Genomic DNA, 24,306 nt, shown 5'->3' on the forward strand with positions numbered 1-24,306 from the left:
TTAACTCTTCAATCACATAAGAAATCTTAGTGAAATCAATGGGTAAAGATATGGAATTTGATTAAGCATTCCATTAAATCTTCATTATTCCTGCGCAGTGTGTGATGTTCATTGCTATTACTAATTCATCTTGCATTTGCCCAATTTGTACAGAATATAGTAGGAAAAATAAAAATACTGTGTACTTGGACTTGATCCTCATGGGTCTTTTCCAACGTAGGATATCCTACGATTCCATTATTCAGTGAACATTTACATAAACTTACAGTTCATCAAGCAGATGCATGAACATTCATGTGCACATCTGCTGTGTTTATTCCACAAACAGTTTAATAGGATGACTGAAGGAAAGCCTCTGGATGTATGTTTGTAAGGGTTATTTTTTCTTCTTCCATGCTCCAGACTGGAGCTATAGTCTTAATCCATGTGAAAGCATATCTGAACCTGAGTTTGGCATTTATCTGTAATCTAGAATCAGATACTATTTGTATAAGTACATTTGCTCAGTCTGAAGAGAAAGCTCCAGGGGAGACCTGATAGGGGCCTTTCAGTATCTAAAGAAGGGGCTGTAAGATAGAAGGGAACAGACTCTTTGGCAGGGTCTGTGGTGATAGGACAAGGGGAAATGGTTTCAAACTGAAACAGGGGAGAATTTAGACTGCATATAAGGAAGAAATTTCACAATAAGGGTAGTGAAGCACTGGTACAGGTTGCCCAGAGAGGTGGTGGGTGCCCCATCCCTGGAGACACTAGAAGTCAGGCTGGACGGGGCTCTGAGCAACCAGATGTAGCTGTAGGTGTCCCTGTTCACTGCAGTTGGAGTCAGACTGGGTGATCTTTAAGTGTACCTTCCAGCTCAAATGAAACTATGATTCTATGATAAAGCTGGATTTTGAATACTGGAGTAATGACATGGATATTTACTCACCTGCTATATATTCGGTTGTATGGGAACTGCTGAATCATGGCCTGAACCTCTGATTGATCACCTGAGGCGAGCAATGAGTCAGCTATGGGAGCACAGGTGAAGGCAATTCTTCTGGAGATCCCTCTTTTGGAGCTTTACAGCAAGCCAAGCATAAGGGTAAGCATTCTATCTACTCTATTTTTGGTATAATAACCTGCTTAGCCAAACTCTCGTCTATTTCATGATTATGACATCTGTATATTCATTGACTATATATCAGTCTATCAATCAGGCCTTTATTTCATGTAATAAATATTTAGTCACTGACAACTATCATCTGTAAGATTAGAATGGTGCTTAATAATCCTTGTACTGGAGGAAACTTTAACTCTTGGAAACTATTTTTTCAGTTATAAACTTTCTTGGTATACAGGACAAAATCTATTTCCTCAGAATAGTGATAAGGCCTGAAATGTCTCACAGAGAATTGGAGAAAAAGTAATTTGAATGTATTTAAAATTTGGAGTAGGAAATATGTTCTGCTTTATTCTTTTCAATGGAAAAGAAGAAGAGCACTTTGAATTCCACAAATGCAAATATTAATTTGGGATACTGGTTGAAGCATCTACTTTCTTCAGGTACTAACACTTAACCTCTTATTTTAAAGAAAAAAAAAAAAAGTGATCTTGTTCTTTCCTATAACTTCTCATGTCATACTTTTAAGAGAGTGAATCCATTCTGAACTCAATAGAGTCTGGTCTCTTCCTTCTGTAGTATAAATCCTGGAGAGATTATGACTAATTTAAGCAGAATCATGGTTGTTTATTTTTCTACCTACCTGCAAACTGCTAAGGAATACGGAAAAATAAGTGCTATTCGCAGTAGTTTCCAGCTTGGATTACATGTATCTTGAAAGCACTAGCACAAGCAACTATGCTTGTGGAAGTGTCTTTGTACTCAGTCATATGTGTGTCCTCCTGGCTGTCATCACCACTTATGTGTGTTTCTAGTATAGGAAGAAAACCCTGGCAGTTTACAGAAGAAAAAAAAAAAAAAAAAAAAGTAGTTCAAAGTATATTTCAGAAGGACAAAATAATCCCAGAGTTTTCAAGGAGCTCAGTGATCACTGCTGCTTAGGGGGCCTGGCTGGCAGGGTATTTGTTTATCAAATTTGAAAGAGCCCCATAAGATTATGGATCGTAACCTTCCTAGGGATTTAACGTTTCACCATTTTGTCACTTATAAACACGTAACACTTCTATTGAGAAAAGCACTCCTACAGGTGGATTTCATCTTTCATCTGTTCTGGGCTTCTGAGAGCATTTCCCAGGATTGCTAAGCTGATTGCACAACTCCATTGATAGTGATTATGGTTTTTCTTACAGTTGCTTGTCCAGGTATGGAAACTGATACTAGAAGCATCAGATTTTGATGTCACGGTCTTGTACTCATTACAAGCTGAAATTCATCACCTTCCAACCCAACTGCATACCACAGTGTGATCTGCCAAAAGGTAGGTAGCATGGTCTGTGGCTTCAATTCTTTTTCTTAAAATTACAAAAGAAATTAAAAGAGCATTTTGTGTCCACACTTTTTCACCACAGAAAAAATACATATCAGTGCAGAGTCCCTAACTACTTCTACATCCTGATCCCATTTTTTACCACTTGGAAGCATTCTGTTCAGTTCATGTTTCTAGTTGAAAGGAAATAAAGCCTTCTCTCCTTCTTCCCCTGTCCTGAACAAGTGGTTTAGCACCTACTGCTGCCTTAAGCAATACATCTGAATGCTTTTAGTGAAAGGGGTCCAGCAGACTCCCACTAGGGTTTAGGTAGGCTCTGTGTAGGAAAAACTGTGGCTACAGTAATGACCTGCTGTTCTGGGTTAGTCACCATTATGTCAACCCCCGAAGCACAGAGGACAACAGGAAAATCCTTTGGGTCATGTTTTGCTTTGTTTCATATCACCGTAGTGCGTGACAATGGCTTGCAGATTCTTTTTGAAAAGGATGCTATACCAGAAGGACAAAAATCTGCATTGAGGAAGAAGTTTTGCATGAAAATGTTGAGGAAAAGGGCCAAAATTATTTTTCCTAAAGATTATGAAATAAGCTTCAACTGAATTAGCTCTTGTAAACTGTGGGAACAGATAAGTATATTATTGCAGAGTTGAAACACCTGCTGTTAACCAGGATGCAAAGAAGGAATAAACAATGACTTAACATCATTCCTCTTTCACAGAGAGCTGTAAATATTGGTAGAAAGTTGCTGAGTAAGGCATGACTACAGCAAGAGGTAGAAACAAATCAAGAGGTAGTGCCACTTTTATAGGGAGAAAAGGATTCAGGGACAGATTGACCAGGCACAGAGATGGGGCTGAGATCAACTTAAAGGGAACAGGATTGTTGGATTAAGTGTCCGTTTCCAGTACAGTCAAATGCTATTAGTGAACCTATATAAAAGGAGTCATTTTTTATCTGGAGGAGTAGCAGCTCTGGAGATACCTGGAACTGAGAAACCAAGCAGAAACCACCACAGCCCATGTTAACATCATAACCAGGATGCAGAGATGGAAAGGGAAAACAGCCAGGGCCCAACAGCAGGCAGGACATTCAGCAGCACCCACCTGACCCAGCCAAACCCTTGACCCAGCTGGTTATGTTTTCACATCGGTGGTAAGGCAAAAGGAAAGCAGCTTTGTCAGAAAGGAGCACCTTCTGACCAATGGTTTACCGGCTTCGATTGACTTTGCAAGGTGCACAAGGTGCTGGACAATCAGACTCTTAGATTATCCCTGTCTGCATTCATTGCTGAAGTTGTACCAAAGCCAGCCAGAGGGGCTGTGTAAGTGAATCTCACTCTCACAACCCAGCCACGTACACATAATCCTACTGTGTTCTATTGAGGGGTTTCTGAGGCACTGTTTGTGAGGACTGCTCTCAGTATCATGAAAGGAAGGAATGAAACTTAATGACCTGGGAAAGTGCATGGTGTGGGGGAAGGAGGTCCCTGTCAGGTAATGGTGCCTGAAACTAAGTCCCAAAGAGTTTGGAGAAAGCTGTCAAAGGCAGTTTCCCTTCCTAAATTCAGCTAAGGAGAAGGATCCTCTGAAAAAGTGACATTCCACCAGCATTTTGCTGCTACATTACATTTTACTATGGATTTTAGTTTTTTGTTTCACTTACCCTTGTGACTAAGAAATGTCTGTTCCCTTGTGAAGGAATTGCAAGAACACAAAGGTAATCTAGCAATAACAGAATCACTGTACCTAGGGATAAAGGCACCAGATCCGTGTTAAGGCAGGATCATTGATAAAACCACACTCGCATCATTCCTGACTAACACTCACTCTGGCCTACAATTAAAAAATGCTAGTTATGAAGATTAAAATTTTCCCAAATGATCTGTTCCACAGGTCCACTGTTTCTTACTTTTAGAGAATCTCTAACATCTTATTTATTAGCTTAAGCTCATTTCTTGGCATATCCACCAAGAAAATTTGGGCAGAACAGTTCACTCCTACTCTTCTTATCATCCTCTTTCTTTTTCTGAAGAGTTGCCGTGCCCTTCTTCAGTCCCTTCTTCCACAGACTTCCCCCAATTTACTCAAACTTACCTCATACTCCAAGTCTTCACAAAGTGAAATGTACTTTTTTCCAATTTCCTATTCATCTTTTCTCTACATTAGATGCATCATGTGTTCCCAACCCTTTCACACCATTCTTTCCTTCAGTATTTTCTCCTCTATCATCTTCATTGTTTTGTGCTGGGCCTTGCTCTGGAATTTGTGTGCCTTGTTTTGTTCTGCTTTCCTGCTTTTGTAAAGGATGACCTTATGATGCTGTCTCCCAGGCTAGAGGAGAAGCACAGACTGAACACAGCTCATTAAAATAGGATCTCTGGAGTCCTAGTTCTGGATGAGTAGCACACTGCCTTCAGAACAGCCCCAGGCAAGACAGCTGACCTTGTCCTCTCTATAGACTTTTCAGTACTTGAATGATTTTTAAAATTACAGTTTATCAGAAGAAATAGTGGTGTTTGTTAGTTTTTAACTAATGCTAGTTTGAAAATTTGAGCTACTTTTGGGTAGGTGTCAAGGTCTACTAAGCAGGTCTCGTTGTTCTGGTCATGGGCCATCACTTTGGAAACATAAGTGCAAGGGACCACTACTGACCAGAAATAGAGAGGTTTGTGTAAAATTAGTGCTCTCACACTTCAGGAATGTGATAAGGCTGAGGGATATACAGATAAAAAAGATTAAGTGTTATGTGTCTCACATCCACAAAGCAGTTACTATCAGTCTTAATACTGAGAGACTGCTGTGAGCTGAGGGCCATCACAGGCTGTTGGTTTATTTTTGTTTGTGGGGTTTGTGAGGTCTTCATGGCACGAGCAACTCACAGATCTATTACCTAGTTCTGATACTAAATACATACAATTTTTTTTGGAACCTGTTTGTCAGATTCTCCAGCCCCTCCTACAAAGTTGGAAAGGGAAGGTTAATGATTTTAAAGAAATCTAGGAGCCTTCATTTCTGTAACTGTTTGCAATATCAGGAATTCTTCTGAAAATTTCCTTTTGTTTACTAAATATTAATTTTATAAGGAATCTCAATGTCTTGATATTGTTCAGTGCAAAGGACAGATTGTTGGCATTCCTGGGCAATTCTGCTATCTGGCGAAGTAGTGCTTCTTACCAAGTGCTCTGATGTTCAAGTGCCTGAGGGCTTGCTCACAAAGGAAGAGTCAGTGTCACTTTCTTCACTGCAGAATATAAGTATCCACACTGGAACTAAAAGCGGGTACAGTTATTTTGCTCTAGTAAAACCCTAAATAATTTCACATAACTTTTCCACAGAAAGTTAGCTATGGCACAAGTAACATAATACACCATTTGGAAACATTAGAATGGAGTGCTTTGTACAAAAGCAGCTCTCCATGTGACAATGTTTCCCTGTTTTAGCTTGGCTTTTTTATACTGAAGACTCAGTCTTTACTTTTAAAACCCTTATTCTACAATGAGAGAAAAACAAACAACTTGCATGTATTTATCCACATCCATCCCACCACCTTGTTAATGATTGATATTAGATTGATATTAGTTGTTCTGCACTTCCAGTTTTTGACTTCCAAGCACCATCTCATCCCTACAGAAATGCCTAATAACTTGGAGTGTGCACTCAGATGCTATCTGAGCAGGAATGCAAATGATGCGCTGAACATCGATGGAGAATACAGGAAAACAAAGAAGAAGGAAATCAGGTAATGTAAAACAATTTCATATTTCAAGAGATATTAACAGGACATGCCGCACCTGCAGTCATGAATTTCATTTGCATAGCTGGAAAACTATGTGCTATGAATGTAATACAGTGGGTAGGAGGGATGGAGGAGAGACAGAAAACACAGGCTGCCTCACATACAGTATCTGTTAGCAGTGGTTGTGATGTGGCCTTTGCAGTTCTGCCTTCTGCATCTACTCCACCCTTTGCAGTTCTTGTTGGCTGACCCGAAGCAGATGGTATAATTCAATGAGAGATTTCGGAGTTCTCTGGTGCACAGTAGCATCCACATGTCCCAGCTCTGCACACTCCTGCACAGCCTTCTGCAACTGTGGCTGCAGTGGGAAGGAAACCAATGGTCCTCTGAGAGCTGGAGAAAACCAGCGACGGAATATTTTGTCACAAATGACCTGAGGAAAGAAAGAAGAGCAGATTGCTGTCTTGCAGGAGCTGTAACTAATGCCCTGTTGCTTCCCTGGGACTGTAGCCAAATGTCTCTATTCTTGTTTCAGCTGAACCCATAATGTGTCTAGCCATTCAAAGGGGAAGATAAAGAAAAGGAACTTGTATAGAGGCTATCCTCTAGCTGAGGCATCCCCTTGTGCATAACAAATGGTGAGGGTAGGAAAGGGAGAAACAGGCAAAGCACAGCCAAGCTGTGCTCCCCCAGCCTCTGTGCTTGAATTAGTATGTTGCAGCAGCACAAGTTGAGTGAATTACAAGACAGCTCATAGCAGGGCCACTCGCCCTATGGACTCCCCTCTCTCCACTTCATCTGCATACTCCATTTTGTACAGCAGAGAATCACAGCCATAACCTTCCACTGCTTACAGTGGACTTCACTGTTAGTGGAGACAATAATGATGAATTCCCCACTCTTCCTACTTCCTATCTGAGGAACTGGGCAAGCAGCAGCTATGTGGAAAGACAACAAATAAATGGTCTGCTTGCATGCCCCAGGATGTGATTTCTGAATGGGATTGGCACCTAATGTCTGTTTAAAAATGTGCCTACATGCACTGCACAGCATTCTAGTACATATACCGTACATTTTATAATCAATATGATTTTAAAAGAAAGGCAAGCATAAAGCAGCTGTCTCTACTCACTTGCAAGTTGTTATTGGCTCTCTGTGCTCCACATCTTCTGATTTTCAGATTGCATTTTGAAAAGCAATCAAAAAAATTACAATCTTCGTCTCCTGTGCAGTTCTGCTCAAGGATGTCCCTCATTTTGGGTTCAAAAAAAGCCATATCCACATCGATGGCCACCACCTGTGGATCAAAACAAGCCATTAAAACAGGCAGAACACAGGCTGTGGGTAGGACTGAGCAAGCATTCTTTTGCCTCTTTCTCTGGGAAATGCTGTGCAGAGAGCATGGCAGAGAAGTGGGTTCTCGATGAAAGAGCTTTCTTTCGCTTAACTGAGCAGCAGTAGTCTTATGAATACCACATTTTAAACAAAAGCAGCCAATACTCAAGACAGCAGGAAAGAGAAAATTATCTGTGGACAGTATGCGTCCCTGGGGTCAGCTGGATTGATTTGCCTTAAACCAGAACTATCCAACTTGAAGACTGATTTACTTGTTTTTGCAATTTATGCAGATGGCAGCTCAACCTTTTAATTATATGATGTCACAAGTCTACCCACAGGCCAGATGGTATCACTTTGCAATTTGCCTTTCCAGACTAAGCCTGTGACTTTACCATTGCAGAGAGGAGCACTATGATGCACAGAAGTACCCACAAGTGGCATGGCTTCTCCAGACCTCCCATTGCATTTGGTGGGTTTGTACCGCTTTATACCTGTTCAGCTGTAGAAACAGATACCTGCAGTTGTTTAAAGCTGGGGAAATTGGGACTGTTAGTTACAATTTTAGTCATTTATTGTGCTGCTGCTGGGATAGATTTGAAACCATTCTGGGACTGAGTGGCTGAATCTCAATTTCTGTCAGTATCACTCCACAACGGATACTTCACTTCAAAAAAGCAGAAATCAGCAAGGGAAGGAGGGAAGGCAATTAGGTGATGGCAGCTGCCTGACTGTAGACTGACTGTGGGTGAACACAGTGAAAGCAGTCTCCCTATGGTGCCATGAACGCAGCCATCAGCATAACTTCAAAGCCCTGCTTAGCACTTAGCACTTGGAACCTTCACTCAGAGAGGGTTGTAGGGGTTGAAATAATTTTGCAGGTAGGGAAACATCTGGGACTTGGGCAAAGCAGAATTACATGGGCACAAAGGATAATCTCATTTTTAAGTTGCATCCATCTAAGTAACATGTGATACTGCACTGTGGCCGGAGCACCAGCTGGATCATCTCCAGGAACTAAAGATATCTGGCCTGGTAGAGGGCCAAGCAAACCTTGCACAGGCAAAAGAGCAAGGTCTAATCTTCATGTTATGCTTTTATTTATTTATTTATTTATTTTCCTTTTTCTTTCCCCAGGGAAAATCTTAATGTGATGAGGCATAGCTTAAAAACTCGAGTATTTTTAAGCTTTTTGGAGAGCTTGATAGTCATGATGTAGCCTAGGGAGATTCACGTGTTTCAACAGGCTGGTTGTTTTTTATCTTCCTAAGCTTTTTGCACTTCTGATGTTCACTTCTTCGGAGTTTCTTGTATCTGGCCAAGATGCATTTGGTGCAAGAACAGGGCAAAAAGGCACCAAAAGTTGTGCAGAATTTCCCCAGTCTTTTGGTCACTGTACGAACTTCCTTGTGGCTCTCTGCCAACTGTGCATCTTTGACAATCTTGTCACTTGTCATTTCTGCTAGGAAAAAGAGCCATCAGGATGACTTACCAAGGCAGTGATCTCTACCCTCCTGTACCGCAGGAACAGCACACAAAGGCTGGAATGAGGACTGGAGAGCTATCCCCAACACTTGAAAATAATTCTCAAAACTATTGCATGCCAGGCACTTCTTTGAGCATTAGCAGTCTCATTACTGAGATAAGTAATAATGGTACTATAATGGAATTTTATTATTATCCAATACGGAATACAAAAGCAAGCAAGTAAAAAATTGCTTCAAACAGACAGGAAGGACTAAAGAGAAGCTGCCTTTTTTGTGTCCCAATTCTGGCAATTGACAACACAGCCCAGAATTTCTACTTCTCACACTCCTCTCACAGTCACTCAGCAGAAGCTTTCTCTGTTTACCTTCTCAACTTCCTGGCTGTATGTATCTCTTGCCTCAGCCAAGTGGGGTGTAAGTAATGTGCAACGGGGAGAACCGTGTGTGAGCAACAGCTTACTTTGTTGTTTCTGTTGCTGTTGTAATTAACCCTCCTAGAAATTGCTACCTGAGAATGCTTTACTGTATCAGAAGGTGATTGCTGTCTCTTCTGACCCTAGAACTCATGGTAGAATCCTGGAGAATCGAGCCTCACCAGAAGGACTTGTAATGGAAATCACATCAAATATTCTCTCCCTTCTTCTAATTGAAATCTCATTTTCTCTTAACAGGTAGTAAAACAGATGCTCTAGCGTGTGTTCACGTGCAGCTACATCCTGGCGTAACTGAAAAAGATAGGTAAAGCCTGCTTTGAAGAACTTCTGCCCTATTCCATTCTGCTTAAGCATTGGCATGCTTTTCTCAGTTTCTTGCCATAGTTACCCACCCATTCCCTGTTCAGCTGCTGTACTGCACCTGAATAAACAATGTAAGTGAAGAGAAGGGGAAGGGGAATCACTCTAATTGCTCTTAATGACTATAAGTTCAGGTTATGTTTCTCAAGTGCTCTGAAGACTTGAGTGTTTGTGAGTTCTGATAACAGCTTACAAGTTCCTGAGAACTCTGTATATTCACTCAAAGTGCAGAAACTCCATCAATGTCACCACAAATTGCAAGTCTGGTTCAAACACTACACATTGGGGCTCCAATCCATACATGTAGTTCCCACTGAAATCGTCAGAATTCCCATCTGCAGAATGAATGCAAGATATTTTCAACAACATGATGGTGTGCTATATCACCACTTAGAAAAATGTACAGCTATTCACCTTTGAGTTATAGTTGTATAATGAAAAATCAAGCAGTAACAGTACTAAGGGTTTTCATATCACCATCCTGGAATCATTTCCATATTGGATAGGCTGAAGACTAAAGCAGAAAGATGCATATGTTTCTATGCAGGGAGTTCCCCTTGTGTCAGACCAGAAGATTCAGCCTTAGTGTTCCTTTCAGCATCACTACCAGAGATAATTACCATGACTCAAGTTACAGCTTCATTAAAAGCTTCCCAGATCTCCTCGCCTTCAGGAGGCATCCATCATCACATCCAAAGGATACGACCCTGTCAGTGTCAATACGTTTGAGCAGGTGAAACAAATCAGAACTGAATAAATAGTCCTGAAAACAATCAGCAGGATCTAGTGCTCTGAAGTAGCTGCATGAATTACAAAGAGGAAAAACAGTGAAGAAGTTCCCATGTCACTTTTAAATGTTTGTTTTGCAAAAACTTGGCGGGAAACTGCACGAGAAAGGAACTGTCATTTTTTACGCTGCCACTTTCAGATTAAAATTTAACCTCAAATATCCACAACTCAGCCCCAAAGCCCCAGCTTACCGTAAGATCTTGCCTGATAGCAAAGTTTTCTGGCTTGATGTCACACAGGTGTAGGCGATGAGAGAAATCATTATCAAAATGTTGCACCATATCCAGAAAGCTGAGTGCAATGTCAATGATGGCTCTCACTCTGCTTTTGCGGCCAGCAAGGGAGGGACCTGCTATGTTTTCCAAGGGAAAAAGAGTTTTGTGCCAGGCATGTCCAGCTGTAAGATACTCCACGGCATAGAAATGTCCACAAGAGCCAATAATTCGTAGCACATGTTTGCTGAAGTCCTGCAGCAAACTGAAGAAAATATATTCTTCCTGCTGGATCAAGGACCACATGCTGGCCACCTGCGCTTTCCAATGTGGTCCCTTCCTCCTTGTCCACAGGGGCCCTGCGCTATTGTTAGACAGTTCTAGCCCCAGAACGTTTTTTACCTCCAAGGCTACCATCAGCAGAATCTCTGTTTCAGGAATATCCTGTGTTTCCACCTCGTCCAGCATGCTGAGATGCTGGTAGCTGGAGAAGATTTCCTTTTTGGATTTCAGGATGATGGGCTGGCCTCTCCAATCAGCCTGGATGACCTTCTTACCTCTGTCATAGTAAAGGCAGTGTTTGTACACCAGCTTCTGCGCCACACACAGGTCTTCGCAGAGGTCGCCAGTCAGGGCTCCACTGCTGTAGTCAAGGCACTGGATTGAAAAAGAAGGAATATTCATATTCATAATCCTATGGGCCACTTAGGAGAACATCAGAAAATCAGTGAAGGTTCTAAGGCTCTAAGCTCGAGCGGACCATAGTAGTTGTGAAGCACAATCCTTCTACATCTGTTGGGTGATTCATTGGCTTTTCAGAAGGCTCTAGAGACTTCTTTTACTGTGGGGAGTCTTGCATTAAAACAGAGACTAGGGGAGTGGTAAAAGGGCAGGCTTTTTTTTCAGGTTACTTCTTAAGTTTTCACCACATGGGAGTTCAGTGGGACAAACTTTCAACATATTTAGGTGTTACATGAGATTCTGGGCCGTAACAATTTAAGATATAATAGATGACTTCCAATGTAACTCAGGACTCCTCTGGAAGGTTCAGCACAGTGTAATGTAGACATCTCCATTTAAGCCATACGGGGGGGTTGGCTGGGTAGCTGGGACCCTCAGCAGTCCTTTGGGTGTCACCTCTGCATTCAATGTGCCCTGAATGAAGCGTTAAGAACCTCCTTCTGCACTGCTTCAAAACAAAGAGGTTGCACTCCAAACCTCTTTTTAAATATGTACATGTTGTTGAACAAAATGACTTGCTCAGTTTTCATATGTACTTATCACTGTCCCTGTGATATTTTTATATGAACTGCATAGCTACTTTCTTAAAAATTAGAGGAAAGCAGTCCACTGTAACCTGGGAACTGCTGTTTGATATTTAAGTGGTCACTGCAAATCTGTACAAGAATTGCAAGGTTTCCCTCACCAATCCTTCCCTAAACTCATAATTGTTTCCATGCTGTCACTTCCCAAAGTGTAGGCCATTCCTATATTCCTGTGGGCATTCAGAAACGCAGCTGCAGGGACTACTTTGGGCAAAGCAATGGAGGGAATGATCAGCAGTCTCTGGTGGATGGGGAATGGACTGTGGTGGCGAAGAAAGCCAAACAGCTGGGAGGCGGCTTGACAGCGTCAGCCTTCTTCATTGCTTTCTGGCATTTAAACTTCCATTGAAACAAGCTGGCAGCTCCTGCTGCACGTAAGAATGCTCGCAAGAAGGCTGCCTGACCCCCTGCCTCATTTGTATCTTGCCGTTACATAAACAGGAAACATGAGCATAAAATTTAAGCAATGTATTCTCTCAGAGTAGCCTCTGAGGTGTTACACCAAGGGAATGCATTCTGATGCCAGGCAAGAGCCTATGTTAAAAATCACTGGAGAGTGGGTGCAGGATTATGTCCGAAATCCAGGAATGATGCAGGAAATGGTGCTAAATTGGCTAACACAGCTCACTGGGTACAGCTCAGACAGGCACAGAGTTCTCGCAATGTTCTCGCAGCCCAAAAGAGAACATCCAGTGCCAGCAAGGGCAGCCATGTAAGTGAACTGCTTCAGTCCAGGGTGAGGTACCTCTGAGAAACTCACACATTGGCATCCATAGGATGGTCTCCCTGGCAGACTCCCTGGGCTGTCAGAGCGCACAGATCAATGATGTTTGTGAAAACGTGCTTCTGTGAATGCAATACAAGTTTATTTTCCCTTTTTAAGTAGGAAATATGTTTTGTTTTGGAACTTAAACATAATTATATTTAAAAATCATTGCTCTACTGTTGAGAAAACTATAACCTAATTCTTGTTTTGCCAGAATTGAGAATGGAGGACTCAATCCTGTAATTGGGTCCACATGAGTGAACCCCTGCCCTTGTGGACATTTTTATTGTGCCACGTTAACTCTTGGGGGCCAAATGCACATACATCTCATGTCCAGTAGATCACAAGCTCAGGAGACCTGCAGTCAAATGTGAACATGCAGCTTGTTTCCTTGTGTTACCATCATATCATACGTAACAGCAATAATAAGAAAAAGCAGTTTGGAAAAATAGTCTCACATTTCCCAGACATAGGAGCTGAGTCATTTTTAAACACGGCTGCAGTTCAGGACTTGTCTGCTGTTCCATTTGAACCAGTATCTGACAAACAGTCTGAGTCTTCTTATACTGAAAACGTGCAATGTTTGCAAAGAGAAATTAGCCAAGGAATTCCTACTCTTATAGTGATTAAGCACAGATTAGCCTTCAAGTATCATCCTCTATTGATAACCAATACAAGCAAGAACTTCAAAAAGGCTTCCTCAAATAATGAAAAGCAACTGAGCATTCTGAACAATTTTCAAAGTGTCTACTCACAGAATGTAGCAAGTAGTTGAGTTTAAAGTCTCACAGTGACTTTAAAAATGTCCCCATTTTCTGGACATTGTAACCTCAAAGGTCAGCAAAGACTGACCTCAACTTCACTTCTCAGTACTTCAGCCCAGTTATTCCAGCTCGGTGTTTTATGCTTTGCCATATGCATAATGCTTTAAGATTAGTTCTTCAACTGCCTCCTTATAATCACTGTGTTTTCAGCCCTTGGATCATTTTTGTGTTTTAACTCCCACTCCATTTTTTCTTTCCAATCTTCCCCCATCCATCTTAGCAGCACCAATATCAAAACTGAATGCTATGGTTTAGCATTGCAAAGGTAACTGCCCTTCCCTATTTCTCACTTTAGGACATATACAGAGCTCCTATCACCCTTTTTGGCATATTCTGCACTGATAGCTCATATTGAAGCAATTAATTGATCCTCACATCCTTTTCCAAAGTTATGCAGTTACACAGGGCAATCTTCTATCCTGGTGGCATTGATTCCCGGAGTATTAGCATGTATTAAAGTCATTTTTGTGGACTGAAAACTTTTAGACAGGTAATTCAGATTAAAGCTGGCCTCTGTTATTTACCAGCTCAGGAACCTTTTCCCTAACTGCAACTTTCACCATACAAGATTTTACTTTACAATGACTGCTGACAAAAAGGAGAACTAGAATCCAAAGAAATCTAGGAATGGTCCTTGGTCCTCCACACTGACATCTCTGTCTTAATGGCTGAACTCAGAGATCTGTTGAGATAGTTTAAATCTTCTTAATGGGCGCCCTTTGAACGCCACTATGTATCAGACTTTTAAACCCCAAATATGGAAGTGATACTAAGCAAAAAGCCATATAGAAAAGCAGCTTTACAACACAAGAATGCAAATAGAAGCGGGGCTTGGACTCTGTCATCTGTTTCTATTTAATTTGGCTGCATAATTTTTCATAACCTCAGTACATCAAGATAAGCTAAGAAAGCTGGGGTTAATTTCAGGTAAAAGTTTAAATTAATGTAAACCTTACCTAGAGTTTACATTAATTTATATAATTTACTGTACCACCATCACTTGGTGTATATCTATGAGGCTTGAGTTCTGTCTTCTTATCATGTACTTCTACATAAATGCAATACTCATCAAGGTTTGGGAGGCATCAAACTCCTCCAGAGAAAAAGAAAATTGATCACTGTACGATTTAGTTTGTTCAGTATAAGCAAAACTGGGACTGGTTCTAGGAAAGAGGAAGCAGTCTTATGAAGAGCTTAAGTTCACCTCTGCAAAACGCACAGGTCTTCCTGGGCCATCCCAGAACAACACACATCCACATAATGGTACACTGTACTCAGAAGACGGACATCAGTCCTTAGAAATACCACTTACAAGGGCATATACTGATGCAATTTTTCACCCACTTGTTTAAAATAGCTCATATTCTGATCTCCTACTGAAAATGGTACAGATGACAGGCAATGTAGTTTCCCTTGGAAGTCAGTTTTAAGAGGTGTGATACCACAGCGACCAGATTGTTTTGCCAACCAACTGCACATCCAACAACTGTGGGACTCACAGTGATTGGGAAGCGTATAAAGACCCATCTCTGGGCTGAGGTGACGCTGAGCTCATTTTCTAACTATTCCACTAGAAGGATAATCCCTTTCTAATGCCATTTGGGAAGACTGGGTTGCACACCTTGAGATCACAGATGAATACAGCATTGTCAGCCACCGTTCCTCCTCTATTGCACGGACGTCAGGGCATTTTATGAGCAATACTTGCTTGCTTGCTGCAGACTATTTCATTTCCATCTGCATTCCTCCTTTCCCTTTCCTTTCCCCTTCCCTTCTCCTTCTCTTTCCCTTCCCTTTCTGTCCTCCTTCCCTTCCTCCTTCTCTTTCCTTTCTCTTCCCTTTCTCCTTCCCTTTTTCTTCCCTTTCCCTTTCTGCTTCCCTTTAACCAACGACACTACAAATATGTTAAGAAACAACCTCAAAGCCTTAACCCATGCTGCTCCTCTTTTCCAAGTGCTTCCTACACAAACGTAAAATCTGCTCTAATTTCTTTCTTTTTCAGGTCTCTCGATGCTAACGAATATTCACAAATCCTTCCATGAATCCCGAGGCACCGCGTCTGAGATGTGCCAGACGTGAGGCAAACAGCTCGTGCTGCGCACCGCTCCCTAATAGCCGCTTTCTCTACGAGCACCTTCCCGACCGAAGCACTCCGGGGCGGGCTGCCCGCTCCCGAGCGGCTCCGGCAGCGCACCCACTCTCGGTGCTGCGGGAGCCTCCCGTCCGCAGAAGCCGACGGCGCAGCCCCCGTCGGGGCGCACGTACCAGCCTGGCCAGGATGCGGTGGCCGTCCTCATCCGTGCAGCGCTCGGAGAAGACGCTCCCGTGGAGGAGAAAGAGCAGGGCGCTCAGCACCACCCAGCCGGCAGCCCAAGCGAGGAGGAACGCGAGGGTGCACCGGCGCCAGCCCGCGAGCCGCAGCCTCCTCCAGCCCGGGATGCCCCTCATCTCCGCCACCGGGCCGGGCCGCTCCAACCCCGAGCGCGCCCTCTCCCCGCTCCGTGCCGGCGTCCATCGCCCGGAGCCCCCCGCCCCACCCCGCCGCCTCCCCGCGGCCGCCGCCCCCGCCCCGGGCCGGTGCCGTCCCCGCGGAGCCCGGAGCTCTCCTTTTGAATTGAAGCCACGTAGTTCCGCCTTCTTTTGTCTGCTCTCCCTGTGCCAAGCGGCCCCTGCCACCGCGGATGGAGCTGCTCGGCTGCTTCCCCCCCCCTCCGCCTCCCCCTTCCCCTCCAAGTTTCGCACCCGGGAATAAAAGGGGTTTTGAAAGCGGGCGGGGGCTGCTGTGGGAACTTCTCATCCCGGCGGCTGCCTGACACTCTGAAAAGGGCAGTCCGGAGATGGACGGCTCTTGGAGAGTGCACCCGTTAAATAGGAGGGGTAAGAAAGAAAAGAATGGGAAAAAAGAAAAAAAGTTGTTTATTCTGCAGTAACTTTGTCCAGTTTTATTCTGCCAGCGATGGTTGCCCGTTTACTAACGCTACCCCTATGATGGGCTGCCCCTTGGGCTGCTCACAGCACCTCCTGCTGCTCTGCTGCCCCATCCCGAGCCGCCGAGGAGCTCTGCACTGCTGCTGCCTCACGGCTCCATGGCAGCCGGAGGAAGTAGGAGGCAGATCGGTGCAGTCATATAACCACAGTATGGCTTCGGCTGGAAGGGACCCCAAAGCCCATCCAGCTCCATCCCCTGCCACGACCAGGGCTGTCCCCCAGCAGCTCAGCTGCCCAGGGCCCCATCCAACCTGGCCTTGAGCGCCTCCAGGGATGGGGCACCACAGCTTCTCTGGGCAGCTGTGCCAGCACCTCACCGCCCTCTGAGCAAAGAAATAAGGGTGTCTGAGTCAGGTTTGCTGTCAGATATAGTGAAGAAATGACCAGATTCATTTTCTTTCCTTTGTATGGACAGTTATGTCAGGCTACTTGCAACCCCATAGCAGGAAGATGAATTGTAGTTACACTTGGAGAGTAAATTATTTCCCCAAATGAATAAGAATAGCAATCTGCCTCATGGATTGAAAACTAGAAAATAATGCAGTAGGCGAATTTTAATGTGTGCCTTGTGTAAGTTGCCCTGGGACACGTTTTGTTAGTCTGTTAATTTAAGGTGGTAAGGTGAAGGCTGGAGCTCCTCTCCTGAGAAGACCGGCTGAGAGAGCTGGGCTTGTTCAGCCTGGGGAACAGAAGGCTGTGGGGACACCTCATGGCAGACTTCTTGTACTTAAAGGGAGATGATAAATTAGAGGAAAAACAACGTTTTACATGGTCTGCTACCACTAGGACAAGGGGAATGGTTTTAAACTAAAAGAGCGGAGATTTTGATATTACGTGTGAGGGAGAAATTTTTCACTCGGAGGGCGGTGAGGCCCTGTCACATCTTCCGTTGTGTTTCCTCTCTCCTACCACCTTACTCCTCCACGTCTATGCCCATCCTTCTCACATTTTATTTCACACTCTAATCCTACTCAGAGAATGGCACCTTTTGAGGCAACAGGGATACAGTGTATTTCCAGAGGATGTAGCAAGCAGGGAAGTCTGACTACTACCTGAAAACTAAATCCTATTTCTCAGTCTGATTCAAAACACTTTCTGAAGCTCTCCTACAAATTTCGGGGGTTCATCTTGAAATTTTTTTGGGCAGCAAGTGGGGAAAGGCAGGAGGGTTCTTTTGATGTCCCCCCATAGAGAGGACCAGCTGGGCACAAGCTGAGCCAACCAGCACTGGCTGCTGCTGCTGCCATCAAACGGCTGCAGATCTGCTGCGACAGCGTCTGGAGCAATGCTGAGACGGAGCTGTGTCCTACCTGGAAGAGGGTCACACGTGGCAGGGGAACTTTTCTGTACAGCTTGGCACAGAGCTTTTTGTTTAATAGCATAAGCACCAAAACTATATTTGTTTTCCCATTTCATTTTTTAAAACATGGATCTTGGCTTCTCTCCGTGTCAGTATTCCCCCAGAGGACATAATCTATTACCATTTCACATCCATAAAGTTCTGTATATGTATCATTTGCATTGTTCTGAAAATAAATTCTAGTTACTTTTGGCTTTGAGCTAAGATCAAGCTGTGGGACCTCAGCTCTGGTCAGGTGGCATAGCTGAGTGCTCTAATTGCTGCTGACAGAGCCAAGCACGTGCCCTTCTCTTCCTTTCCCTCTGTGCTTTCCTCTTGTTCATGGCTGCATAGTCCTGTCCCCTAGCAAAAGATGTGTTTTGCTGCCCACTGAATTCACTTAACTCATTAAGAGAGAAGAAACCCACAAAGCTGTTCTTTGCTAGGATTATTTTCAGGCAGGTAGGAAAGTCGGAGTGGCTGGGGATGCAGCCAGGCACGCAGGGGGAGCTCTGTAGGGAGGAGAGCAGCAGGCCGAGCCCCGCAGAAGGGCACGAGACAGAACTGTTCTGCCAGCTCGGCTGTGTCACATCTGCATGTCAAGAATGCAACGTGACGTTACAGATAAGGGGCTCTACATGGAAATAATTGCTGAAGGGACAGTCCTTCCCCTACTTTCACCCCAGACACATGCTTCTGCTGCTTCCTTGCATTGGCTCTGGTAACTTCTTAGCAGCAGGGTGACCTGGCTCAGCTGCTTGAGTTGGAAGAAAACAAACTGCAAAAATGAACTTTCAGCCAGCCAAAGCGATTCACCCTGTGGCCACACATCACTAGACTGCATTTACTCACAGTGTGAGGGCTGCTCCTGGTGGCAGGTGCATCAGCTTGGTTAGAACTTCAGGCAGTACCTGTAGGTTTTTGAGGCACTCTGCATTTCCTCTCCAGGCAGCAGCTAAAGTGCACTGGGTTTTGGAGCGAAGAGCCTGCAACTCTCTCTTCAAAATGGAAACAACTGCTGTACGTAACAAGTGAAATAGTTTCACCCACAGGTCTCTGCTACTTTGAAATGATGGAACTTCTCATAATAAAAAGAAGCAAACTAAGAAAGAATAGTTAAAAAGCCCTGGGTGGAAGAAACTCGATGCAGTAAATGCAAGTTACTTGGCACACTGGACTATCAACCAGTTTAATTTTATGGTAAATCCCACATGAGGCATTTGCAGCAAATGACACCCTATCTCCACAACAGATTTTGATACAGCCTTCAGAGAGTGGAAAGGGTTTGTATCTCAGTCCCTGAAGTTTCAGATATCCTGCAGATAACAGCAGGAGTGAACAATGAAGTAACTGTAGGTGTGTGAGTTCACATGCACATATCTACACACAGACACACCCATATATGCATCTCTTCAGATCATAACAAGAATTGATCCAGAAAACTTGGATGCAGTCAAAGATCACAGCCTCGGTGTTTGAGGATCAGGAGCCTTTCTTTCCTAGCAATCAGGTGCCAGCTACAAAATTGAAAGCTGGCTTTTAGATTTCCCTGAACTTTAAGGATCTTCTGGCTAACAGGATTAGCTCCAGTCCAGCCGCTGAAAAATATGAATCTAAGTGTCCCTCTGTCTCATTGCAATTTTCCCTAGGAAAATAAAGCAAAGTGAAACAGGAAGACCCCTACATCGGGAGAATTTTGTTTTCTATATACATTCAGATACGGCTATTTGACATTTCATTCCTGAAAGGAGCTACATTCCTCTTCTCATTTAAACTGAAACCTAAGCTTGATGGAAATTAATTAGTAGAATTTCAATTAGCAATATAAGGGCAGTAAAAATAATCCTGGCATAATTACACCAATTTATATCCAATTAAATTACCCCAAAAAGTTTGAATTACAGCTTGGAACAGAAATACAGCATCACGTTGGTCTCATCAGAAAATTGCACATCCCCAGTGACAGCTCGGGGCTGGAACAGCCGCAGGGTGCAGCGCCCAGCAGCAAGGTGCCCTGGCATGGCTGTGTGAAGGAGCCTGGCATGGTGTCCAGCCGTGGTGCATGGCCAAGCAGGGACCATGAGGAGTCCCCATCATGGGGATTTGCTGAGCCCACATTTTTCTCGTCGACTTCAGATAGAAGCTGGCTACATTAGGCTGTTAGTCCTTACTTTCCTAACTACTTAATTAACTTGGAGAGATTAAAAGAAAAAATAAATCGATCATTAAGAAGTACCTTGGCACTCAAGTTAATGAAATGTAAAACTGGTTTATTAGGAATTATAGTTCTGTTTGATTGATTGTATCACCTTCTGTCAATGGCTCTAGTTTGTCTCTGGAAATAGGGTACATTTTGGTTAGTCCAGGGCACACATATCTCTCCCACTTTCCTCCCACAAGATCAGAAAACTTTCAAGTGCTGTTCAAATGCACCTTAAAATAAATTTTAATGCATGAATATTTCTTTCTGATTTGCTGTGGTGAGATTGAGTAACAGAAAAACATCATAAGATCTGACATACATTTGAACATGTCCTTTAGGCAGTGAAATTCCCCTGCAGAGTACTGACTCCAGAAAAGGAATCCAAATGTATTTTCTCATTTATGCCATTAATCAAAAAGAATATGTTGCAAACCCCTTGCAGAAATTCTACTGTATCAGTATGCACTGAGTTTATTGGGTCACACTGCAGACCAGGAGCAGAAAAAGGGCAGAATATAAAGTACAGAGAATATAGCATTGTGGACAAGGGAAATATGTGGATTGATGCACTGATATAAAGAAGAGAAAGTGTTGAGACAGAAAAAGCTTTTCTATCATGCATATTATAGGGAATTTCTAATACATTTTTTTCCTGTTTTCACTTTCTCCACATATTTCTTAGACATAGCCACCCATAAAGGCCAAATACATTTGTTTTCTTCTTCCTACTTACTGCTTAGACTCTGCACTGCAATTTTTAATTGTCTTGCTCTTCTCATATATCCGCTTCCACTTAATCTCTTCGTTAACTTCATACCAACTTTTCTCCAGTTTCATTGAGAAAGCCAGTGAGATATTTTGGCAGCGACTGCAACAGGCTGTGGCAGTTCTTCAGATCAGATGAGACAACAAAGGTGCAAAAATATTCTGGAATATTTGTCCATATATCCAAAATGGTTTCCAACACAGACTTGTCTGTGCTTCTCTGCTACATCCCTTGTCCATTCATTCCACCAGTCATTGAGAAGAAAAACAGCTTAATTAACTGTAAGATGCAGCTCAATCAGTTTATAAGCTGAATTATAGGTATAATTGTCTTTGCCAGAGTTGGAGACGAGGGATTAGAGTTAGTGACTTGAGAAATAATTTCTCTAGCACAGAGGAATTATTACCAATGGAATCAGGCAGTGTGTGGCACATTGTTCTTCTGTCCAGAATGTGTGAAAGGGAGACGTGTCTGTCCGCACGGTATGAAAGGAGAACAAAGAGAGAAATGCTGCAATTCTTTTCTCTTCTTTCTATATGTGGTTCCAAAGCTTTGCACCAAATTCAGGCCCAGTGATCTCGTTGTACCGGTACTGAATCTGGATCTTTGGAGACTCCTTTTATGAGATTCTGAAGCAATTTTGGAAATATTCTGGAGTTGCAGTAAGGTTATGTAGGAAGAAAAAGGAGAAAAATTCCAATAAGCTAATTCCCTGCAGCCTCTTGCGTTGTGCTGTTCTTTACATCAGGGATCTGAAGTCATTCAGCCAGGCAGCTTATGTTATACACTGGACATACAGCATTCACTGGGCTGCAGTCATTTAGATATGTGGTAGCTCAGAAGAGTAAGAGAGTTAAGTGCCACACCTATTTCAGTGACTGGATTACATTCCAGTGTCTTGGTCTAGAAGATTTTGCTATGGCTTGGATGTTTTCAGGAGAGTCACCATATTGTCATGTAAATAAAAATCCATGCAATCCAATGGCTGCAGACCTCCTGAAATTATTTTAGCAATTTGCATCAGGCAGGTTTTAAAGTTGCTTCACTGACGGTGCTGATCTAGGACAGCCAAGGCCCACTCCCTTGCATCTTGTTTTGCTGTGGTGTTTAAAATGCAGCTCAAGTTTGTTCAGAGCACTCTTGGAGCCAGAAAAACCAAATAACTGATTCGTGGATATGGAAAAGCATCGTCATCGAAGGCACGAGTGACCACCAAGTGGACGCTTTTGATATTGCACTTGTAAGGCTTTGTAATTTACGCATTCAAGTTTCATACAGAACTGGAGATGCTTTACTCCATTCACAGACATCGATCTGATTTTATAGCATTTTTTTTCCTGATGATTTTGCTTTGTTCTTTTGGCTCAAGGGCTGTGTACTATAGCACTCTATGTTATAAAATTAAATGAAATGTGGGCATCACCTATGACAGATCACAGAGCATTTACACTTGGGTATGTCCATTCCTTTATTTCTCTTGTACAAATGCAGATCTGAAGCAGGGGGAAAAAATAAAAAGGAAGATTCAGCAGAATCATGGATAATTTGCCATATCAGTTCTGTAAAACTGAATTACTTTCAGTTGTTTCCTTGAAACCATTCTTTGCAGTTTCTTTGTGAATGATGAATGGCTGGAGCAAAACGATCCACTAGTAAAATTCAATTTTCTATCCATCTCTGCAAGTAATTAGCTTTACTTTAGGTAGTATATTGCAAGTTTACATGCCTTCAATGTTGGATGACATTTGTTTAGAGAAGAGTAGACAATTTAGTTGCAGTACTGCTTGCAACAAACTGCTCATAACTATACTGAGGTTAAATATCTGTTAGCGTGAGTTACCCTTCTGTATTTCTCCTGGGGAATAAATACATGTGAGTGATCCTGACTAGCTGAGTGAGCAGCAGCTGTATCACCACCTTATGATGTTCTCCCTGTTATATAGAGGCATCGTCCATCAACCACAAATAGCCAGGCCTATTAAAAGGGAGTTATGGCTGCAGAGATACCAATAGCTAACATAAGAAATGCAGCACTGCCTTCGGCTTCAAGTGGAATTCTTATGGCTCAGAAAACTCAGAAGTTGTTTTCCACAGCTTCTTCCATGGATACAATTTTTGTAGACCGTTTGCAATTCAATTCTTCTCACAAAAACGAATAAACAGAGAGGATAACTTGCTTCTCATCAAAAGTGCGTATGGCTGTCTCTGTAGATGGGTCTTTCAGGAGATTTAATATTATTGTTGTATGATATTTTATAATCTGGTAGTGAGTCAGCTGTTTTTACCAGCTGTGTTGCTTTTTGTGAGCTGTCTTTTGATAAGAAACGATATTGACCGAGAAGTACTGTACTGGGCAATAACACACCTTTTGAATAAGCCATTTGTTAAGGGCTGGAGCCAATGGTCACCGCACTTAGCAGAAGTCATCTGACAGTTTTCTGCTGGATTTGGCATGGTGCATATCTGCATTTGTTTATTGGATTATCTAAATCCTTTTCTTAAAAGTAGAACTTCGTATAAGCTTGAAAAATGCCTTTTTATAATGAAGCTTTTGATGCAGAACTTCTAATCATTAACTTGACATTACTTTTTTTTTGAAGTGACACTGTCATCTTTTCCTATTGTCTGCCTTTTCTCATTTTTCTTCAGTATGATTCTGTTTTTCTCCTTTTTTTTTTTTTTCATTTCTCTCTATTCTTCGGTGATTGACCCTTTCTAGCCTTCTTAGTCTTTACTTATCTACTACCAAAGCATCTGTCAATCATCTCTCTCATCAAAGGACAACATGTCTTGTAGAAGAAATACTTTCTTCCAAACCCTTAGTAAGGGTCTTCTGGCAAAAAGAGGCGTAATTCTGATTCAGTATCATTGGATTTAGTTTATACTAAGATACACAAAAGGAGGAATACACAAAGCTGCCATTACTACACAATATTTTATATTCCTTGTTTTCATGTTCCCCTCATCCCTGTACATTTCTAATTCAACACAGAGAAACTCACGTATGTTCTTATCTAAAAAAATCTTGTAGCAAATCTCTCAATAGAAAACGGATTACATTATTTTAGATGTGATATTCAGTCTGAGAAGTGTGGAGATCCACCAAAGGGTGGGGGAAAGAACCACCGCGAAGCCACAACAGGCACCAAAGAAAACTCCTACAGAGCTGCAACACTGGAGGAAAATTCCATCTGGGGAAACACTTCAGCTCCATTTCCTTCAGGAGTGCATGAAGCACTGGCCAAGTCTCTTTAATATTTCTCTTTCACTTTGGCAAATCAACAACTAATAAAAGACTGAAATAAAGTCTTCCA

At 42.6% G+C, this 24,306-nt stretch overlaps 1 protein-coding gene and 1 long non-coding RNA gene across 3 annotated transcripts; one reads left to right on the forward strand and one right to left on the reverse strand.

Annotated features, from left to right (window-relative positions):
* The first annotated feature begins 816 nt into the window (after nt 1-816).
* On the forward strand, nt 817-15,838 carry LOC122172026. Of its 2 annotated transcripts, none has more exons than XR_006172160.1 (6): nt 817-1,084; nt 2,293-2,420; nt 6,059-6,167; nt 7,876-7,971; nt 9,658-9,724; nt 15,699-15,838. It is a non-coding gene; the product is annotated as an uncharacterized LOC122172026 (long non-coding RNA). The 2 variants fall into 2 exon arrangements; XR_006172159.1 differs by having other exon boundaries at nt 7,903-7,971.
* On the reverse strand, nt 6,132-16,144 carry DIPK1C (divergent protein kinase domain 1C). Its single transcript, XM_042840014.1, has 4 exons — nt 15,962-16,144; nt 10,761-11,438; nt 7,297-7,461; nt 6,132-6,597 (listed from the first exon to the last, which is right to left on the reverse strand). The coding sequence occupies exons 1-4, from the start codon at nt 16,142-16,144 to the stop codon at nt 6,382-6,384; spliced, it is 1,242 nt and encodes a 413-aa protein (XP_042695948.1). The 3' UTR covers nt 6,132-6,381.
* Between the last annotated feature and the right edge of the window lie 8,162 nt (nt 16,145-24,306).

This window comes from Centrocercus urophasianus, unplaced genomic scaffold (genome assembly GCF_019232065.1).
Source record: "Centrocercus urophasianus isolate 14NV4802_14NV808 unplaced genomic scaffold, USGS_Curo_1.0 seq_11, whole genome shotgun sequence".
In the NCBI taxonomy this organism is placed as follows: domain Eukaryota; kingdom Metazoa; phylum Chordata; class Aves; order Galliformes; family Phasianidae; genus Centrocercus; species Centrocercus urophasianus.